The 7,845-nt window shown below is 37.1% G+C and overlaps 1 protein-coding gene across 1 annotated transcript in view; it reads right to left on the bottom strand.

Moving 5' to 3' along the window:
• Positions 1–2,117: 2,117 nt before the first annotated feature.
• prpf3 (PRP3 pre-mRNA processing factor 3 homolog (yeast)) overlaps positions 2,118–7,845 on the bottom strand; it is a 30,569-nt gene continuing 24,841 nt past the window's right edge. The window contains exons 13-17 of the mRNA XM_052578149.1: positions 3,821–3,934; positions 3,409–3,527; positions 3,220–3,297; positions 3,077–3,138; positions 2,118–2,882 (exon numbers count right to left, since the gene is read on the bottom strand). Coding sequence (XP_052434109.1) covers positions 2,733–2,882; positions 3,077–3,138; positions 3,220–3,297; positions 3,409–3,527; positions 3,821–3,934 — 523 coding nt within the window. The 3' untranslated portion in view covers positions 2,118–2,732. The remainder of the gene's footprint in view (positions 2,883–3,076; positions 3,139–3,219; positions 3,298–3,408; positions 3,528–3,820; positions 3,935–7,845) is intronic.

Raw genomic sequence — 7,845 nt, 5'->3', positions numbered from 1 at the left:
TATCCTGTGTGTGTATTTATGAATTATGTGTGTGCATGTATGAATCCTATGTGTGCATATGTGAATGTAGTGTGTGCATTTATCTTTATTGATACTCTTTTGGCTCCATAAACTAGTGGCTACAACTGCCTCAAAAAACTGTTTGGGAGATGCACCTATTTCTGTGAAAGGTTAGGAGTAGTGAAGAGAACTCCTAAGTCATGAAGACCAAGCCACAAACTATTACTAAAATGGTTGTTGTTAGCAATCTGCCTCTGAACATCAACAGTTTAGAAACATTTGACGATAATGACCTTTTAAAAAGGTATGACCTTTGCTTTTGGAGGTTACCCTAATTCCAAAATTTCCTTTGATTTATATTTGTATATATTGCTTCCACTCACTAGTTGAGCAATAAGTAACAGCTTTTCTTATGTCCATTTTTTTTACATTTGCATGTATTTCCATCAGCCATGATTGTTTTACTCCAGTAATTAAAATTGTTTATATGCATATCCACTAATTGTTTTTGAGGAGGCTGACAAAAAGCTGAACATTTACTTGTTTAAATATTGACACATGTCCCTCATTTTATAATCTTTATTTGAATGTGGGAACATAAATCTCTGACAGAGACTATCAACCCATCACTGTGTACATAGTTAATGAGTATGCTGACATCATCCATAGCAAAAAGGTCAATCCTAAACTAGACTTCCCTCTATTCCTTAGTAAAGGTTTGTCTCAGATGCTTTATGAATGGGAGAAAACTTTTACTGCCATTTAGGAGAACTCTTAGTGGTAAGATAAATGTTTTGTTAATACGGTCCCTTAAGCACTTGTTTTTTAACCTGTAGTTTGAGTGGCCAAACAGAGAAGGTGGGTTAACCCAGAATATGTTCACATGAACGCACAACCTGGTCCAGATCTGATTATGCTGAAAGCATAAGTTTCTATGGCTATTTGAATACACTGAAAGTTATTTCCCTTTTGGACTCAAAGGTTTTCCATAAACTTGCCCTGGTATGTCACAGAACCTGCTTTCTGGGATACCCCCATGGTCTCATATCATTTTGATGATTCTGACTTAAAAAATTTTTTAGACTACTGTAAAATGTATGACTGGAATCAGGCTCTTCTCAACCACCATTTCCAACACTAGCTCTGGAGTAGCCACAACATAAACATTTTGGATGTTTCGGTAGAACACACCCATTTCAGGTTATGGACTTGGTGTACAGCTTCCAAGTTGTATGCCTTTCTCTCAGTAACATCCTTGTGGATTTGGATGTAAGCATTGTGCCCACAACTGGTGGAACCCAAGTAACTGGAATACCCTTGATCACTTGGAATCTGGTATGGCGCTTATTAATAAATTTACAGTCTATTGTAAGCACCAATATATTTTCCTATGATAACGTTTAACTATGGCTATGTAAGAAAATATCTTAACTAAGGTTAACTGGCATCTGCTGTTACAAGCCATCTGCATTTTAATAGCTAGAGCAGCTTGAGGAATGCATATTGGTATACATGCTCCCTTAGACAAAATCAAGGAATCAAGGGTGCCAAAGGATACTTCCCTTGTCCGCTTTGAGTTTTAAAGTCTTAACTGAGAAGTTGAAATGGATATGTTTAATTAGGGAGATATATAAAAATGTGTGGTCATGTGGGCACTACAAGAACAAAATTAGGAATCAGTTTTGAATCAACTCCACAAATAATGCATGGTTCAAATATCATTGTACCACCACTGAATTTGACTGGAGGACTTAAAATCATAAAATATACTGAATTATAAAATGAACCAAGCCTGTATCAACAAGCAAGCAAGATAATTACTTTCCCCTTGCTTTAAACATTGGCATCCAGTTAGTTGTACTTTTTGTATTTGATCCATGACATGAAATTTGGAGAAAAAAAAAAAAGGGACTTAAAACGTTTCGGCAGCAAGCCTTTATGTGAATGATTTATTGAAGAAGGGTTGCTGCCTAAGCGTTTGGCTGTTGTATGCTGTAGCAAATTTTTTTTTAATAAATCAAAAGTGATTAAGAAGATTAAACTAGTTCAGATCCCCAACTAGAATATGATGTGCTTATTGATCTACACACCCTAGACTAAAGTTGAACTCAGTGAACTTTTGTTTCATGAATTTCTCCATTCTTTATTTTAGCCATACTAGAATCACCAGTTTTCTATCATACAGAAAACAATGCTCTTGTTTGTGCATTCAGTAACAAATTACAGTGTCAATTAATTTTTTAGTTAAGTTTCTGGAGTGAAGCTCATTTACTGAAAAGACTGCATCAAAATGTAGAGAGAACAAGATGCAAGACTCAAACAAGATGAATCCAAAGTAGAAATAAGACAAGATCAAAGACCGCACAGCCTACATTACAAAACTGTTACAAGAGATACAAAACCAGAGTTCACTCTTATTCAAGCTTCCAGCATGGTAAAGTTCTGCAGTACACATAAGGTTTAATATCCTATTCATTACACCAGCTCTTGTTCTTAAGCCTCGCACACTTGTATTGCAGGTACGAAAACAATCCTTCTCTTACACACTCAAACTATATTTACATATACCGGTTTCTCTCTGACATTCTAATTCCATTTCCTTCACACTCTCTCTCAAAAAAAAAAAAATGGATTAAAAAAAAAAGGTTTAAAAAAAAAAAAAACGTGCAAGGTGCACATGCCAAAGGCTCCATGGTTTCTTTGTTCTTTTTCGACTGAGCTTTGTCAGTTTCTCAGTCATCAGTTGTCTCCAGAACACTCTGACTCAGAGCCAAGTCCCAGTAGTGCTCGGTGCCATGCTTCTTAAAATGTTCCCTAGCCATACTTTCTGTTGGACACTGTTTAAACTTTACCTCCCCATAACTACGTTCCTTGGCTGTACCCTGAGAGAGAGAAAAAAAGTATGGATTGAAGAACACAAAGCCTCTAAGAAGAAACATTGCATATCAATAAAAGCCATGCAAAGGTGACAAAAATAAAATAGTTGTATCACAATGGTGAGTCATGAAGACAAACTACAAAATTTATGGTAAAAGTTTCATTGGTATACATAAGAATATATCTGATATGCATTTACCTCCCAAACCAATGTGCATTTATTATTCTTTCTGGAACTCTCATCATCTGAATCTTGAGGCACTAAAAGAAACACAGAATATCAAATGTCAGCTATAAATCATAGCTTAAAAAAGATCTTCTATCACTCTTAAATTCCCTTACCATCTCTCTTGGAATTCGGCTCATCCCATTTGATTCTATTTAACATCAGTCGTTTAAATTTCTTCTGTGCTTTGGGGCCTTCAGGGAGTAAGTCAATTAATAGATGAATAAAAATCCTGAGAATAATAATAATAATAACCATATGTGAAGAGAATCATCTATAGAGATTCTCTAATCACTTTCACACACCTCCCTCTACTACTACAATGTTGACGTCTCTGTGAAGGACAACAGTGCCAGTGAGGTACAATTGGTTTGCATTGGCCTCCACCTTAAACTTCTTGGCTGGATTATGCAGATTTCGGATTCTGAAGGCAAAACAGATAAACAAATTGTGCAATCAGTAAGAACAATGCTATTAAAAGTTTACAAATGAGATGAGGGGGGAAAAAACGTAATTGGATGTGGAGAGACCCTAGTAAAAACAATTTAAATTTCTTTTAAAAAAAACTCTTGTTTGAGTGTTACAAATGTTTGAGTGGTATTGTTTCCACACAAAAAAATAAAAAAGTTTTTACCATTGATTATCAGAAATGTTCCTTGAGCAGCAAATCAGCATATTAGATAATGTAATGTTGAGTGGATTTATCATGTTTTGTACCTGTAAACAGCAATGTGAACCCCATGACTCAAATCCTCCTTAAGTTTCTTCACCTTCTTCTCTTTCCTTTGTTCTGCTGTGAGTTTGCGTGCTGCATTTGCCTCCTCATGGGCTCTAAAAACACAATACATTCAAGCAAACAAATAAAATATTCTTTGAAAGGGTTACTCCTTTTTCCTAAATGAGTCACTTTTTTAATAGTCTGAAATGAAAAGCATCTTACATTTTGCAGTTAACATCAAGCAAATGAAACACTTATATTTGGATTCATGCTGAATAACAGTATATGAAACGAGGTAAATAAGCCCAAGTTCACTGGTCCATAGTTTCAATTTTCCTTAAAAATTTTTTAAAGCTGCGGTAGGGAACTTTTGACGCTCTAGCGGTTAATAAACAGAACTGCTTGCGTCTTGCGGAAGAACATCGTAGCCGGAACTACTTCTCTCTGTTTATGTCTATGAAGAATCACAAAGGTACTGGGTTACTCCGCTGCGGTATCCCCGAAGCAATCTAAAATAGTCCGAATATAAACACTTATTATAGGTGCACCCTAGTGATTCAGGACAAGCCAAAAACACGGATTGGAAAATGGATTCATGGTGTACTCACTTATTATATACATTTTTCTACATTTTGAACACAAACAAAGTTACGGACCACAGCTCTGATTGGTTATTTTTTACCGGGAGCGATGGAGTTTCTGCAAATGGCAATAGGACCACTGGGAGGAGCCAGAGGAGCTTGATTTTTTTCACAGATTATCTGTCTCATATTCTACTGTCAGGACATAATGACAGGTTTAATAAATATGTAAAAAAATATATTTTTTTAAGTTCCCTACAGCACCTTTAACCCCTTTGCATGCAAACATCGCTGACGGCCCCAGTTTATTATTGTTTCACTTTCACAGCACATTAAACATCACTGTCTTACTTCATCTGGACAAACTGTGCATCAATGGAAAGTTTAAAGACTCAAGCTTCGATATTTGACCAATATTTTGATAAAACATTGTTGCAGTGACAGATATTTAGTGATTTATGTCAGGAGTGCAAAATAATAAATCCGTATTATGCCACATTTTGAATAGAAATTCACAACTCACTCATATTCAATCACGTCAAGAGCGGTTTATTTGTGTTCACATAGACTCACTGAACAGCGTCAATAAGGATTTATAGACAAAAGATGCATATCTGCGGAGATATATGGATATATTTACTGATGTTTACTTCATATTTCTTCAGACAGAATCGTCATTTCTATTCATTTTCCACGGATTTACGCGATCAGATGATAAACAGCCTCTCCCAGCGATCTGTGTATGCGTGCAGTGGTCACAGCTCGTGCGGTGTGTGACTCAGACTCTGATTGGGTCTTTCAAACGTCCATCTTAGAGTTTCATATCTGGACACCGCCCCATCGTGTCACATGCTTCCTGCACACTTCCTGGTAGTTATCTGGCCAAAACAACACTGAAACACCTCTGTACACACAAAATATCCGAATAATAAACCCGCGATTACGATAGTAAAGCTTGGTATGAGAATTTCTTGAGATCTGGGGCGTTTTTATAAAAAAAATCGAAAATGTACATCGGAAATGCTAACTTGTGCAGCGATGGAAAAAGGCTACAAATAACATATTTTTACAACAGTAAACGACCAAATTCCACCCCTGATCGCTAAAGGAAGTTATTATAAACACTCGATCGGGGTTTAAAGTGAGTTTTGAGTAAAAGTGTACTAATAATTTCATAAATTGTCAGATGTAGCTTGATGCTAACGTTAGCACCAATGCTACTAATAGCAGGTGCTTTTCTTCTTCATAATGCATTTTTGTCTCAATAATTCACGTAAGGTCGTAAGAAAATGTTTTGTTGTATTTTTATAGTAAGACTTTTGATAAATAAGGGCTAAATGCAAAGAGAGACTGAAGTGAGATCGCTGCTTTGTTGCTTTGTAAAGCCTGAAAAACCACAATCAAGGCTAATAAAGGTGGAATAAAAACAAAAGAATAATGATAAAAGAATAATGCGGATAATGTGTCATACCTGGCGGAGGTGTGAAAGACTCGTTTGGTGAGAACAATACAATCATGAAACGGGCAGTTTTCACAGCCAAACACACATATAAAACACACATCAGTGTTTACATGTGAGATCTTACAGAGATGACAAGGGCCATAAATCAATCTGATTAGCCTTCTCTAAAAACACACATGACATGGCCTTAGAAAATATTTCATAAAATTCACAGTTTTACAGATTCGATTATGAAATTTTTTATGAAGTCTTGGAAGACTTGTGGCCTTAGCTACACTGTGTTTTCAAACTCATTTCCTACATCAACATTTTTTAAAATACATTTAAAACATATGTTTTTAATATTTTTATTTTTGTTTTTATGTTTGAGCTTATATATCTCTATTATCATAACAGTCCTGAGTGATTCTGATTCCTGAACAGTAAACTTTAAAGTGTCAGCTTTGTGAACAAAGGTGGATTATGTATCTAGTCAGAAAGAATCATGAGCAGAAACCTTTTTATTTTGGGTATGTAATTTCGGTCTCCATGCCAAAAAAGGGGGGTTACTAGTAAGGGGTTAAGGCTTGTCATTTATAATGTTATTGATGATGTATGCTACTATAAAACATTTTATTTTAAGATTTATTTTATTACTGTTCTTAACACCTTTAAATCTAAATAATTTGTCGTGGAGTGAGGGGAAGTGGAATGTATGTTTTTCATGTTTATAAACAACTAATTGTATTCACCAGTATTGTACATTATTTCTGAGTATAAAAATAAAAAGCTTCATTGACATTAACATTAATTGACTAATCATATCAGCAGTACATGTGAAAGTGTGAATGAGTACTATAGTCAGGTGAAATCACTATCATACTAATCAGATTTTAAGAGCAGACTGATCGCAATAAAATAAGGGAAGAAATGCTTCCAATCTTTTTGTTCTTGTTAGCAATGGTTACCTCCAAAGAAACATGTGCAGAACATCATCGCATGGCTACAAAGAATATTGCACCTAAAAGAACCATTTACTGGATCATCAAAATCTTCAAGGAAAGAGGTCAAGTCTACAGGAGTGTCCAGCAAATGCCAGGAATCAAGTCACCACCAGTGCAGAGCTTGCTCAGGAATGTAAGCAGGTTGATGTGAGAGCATCTGCGCAACTGTGAGGCAAAAACTTTTGGACAAGGGCTTGGTGTTAAGAAGAAAAGCAAAGAAGCCACTTATCTCCAAGAAAAACATCAAGGACAGACTGAAATTCTGCAAGTAGTAAAAGGATTGGACAGCAGGAGACTGGTGAAGTTATTTTCTCTGAAGCTCCCTTCTGATCTAAAATCGATTGTTAGGAAAAGTGAACGTTCGTTCCCATGGCTCTCTCATAATTCTGCTCAAAAACACAGGAATAAAGAATAGTATCAAAAAGTCCCGAAGAAGTGACTTCTTTGAACTATCCATGAGCAAATTGGTGATGATCCATGCATCTTCCAGCATGATGGAGCACCACGTCACATATATGGACTATAGTGTCGTGCCGTCCGCCATCTCCTTTTCTCTCGCCTCGTCTGTCCTACCCCCAGGTTCCCGCAGGTCCCTGTGAGCGGGGGGGGGGGGGGGGGGGGGGGGGGGGGGGGGGAGTGGAGCGCAGTCTCGGGACTCGCAGGCCGGGGGGTATGTGGTGAGTGGGGCGGGGCCGAGAGGCGTGGGAACGAGGAGTGAGGCCAGGTGTAGTGATTGAAGATGAGCTGCACCTGCGCCCCACCGCCAGTATCGAGTCCCACGTAGGAGATGGAAGGATATAAAACTGGAGCGACGACCGTGAAGGACGAGAGAGGACCAGGCCTGGGAAATTATTTTATGTTTGCTTTTTATTTGCGCGCACCAGTCGTCCGCGAGGGGCTGGTGCGCTGTTTTGTATTTATTTTTAAATTATTAAAATTATGTTTTGATTGTGCGCCAGTTCCCGCCTCCTTCTTCCCGATGAGTATGGAGTTGAAAT

Source organism: Carassius gibelio, chromosome B16, assembly GCF_023724105.1.
Source record: "Carassius gibelio isolate Cgi1373 ecotype wild population from Czech Republic chromosome B16, carGib1.2-hapl.c, whole genome shotgun sequence".
Taxonomy (NCBI): domain Eukaryota; kingdom Metazoa; phylum Chordata; class Actinopteri; order Cypriniformes; family Cyprinidae; genus Carassius; species Carassius gibelio.
Note: the sequence above shows the minus strand (reverse complement) of the source record. Positions and strands in the feature narration are given on the sequence as shown.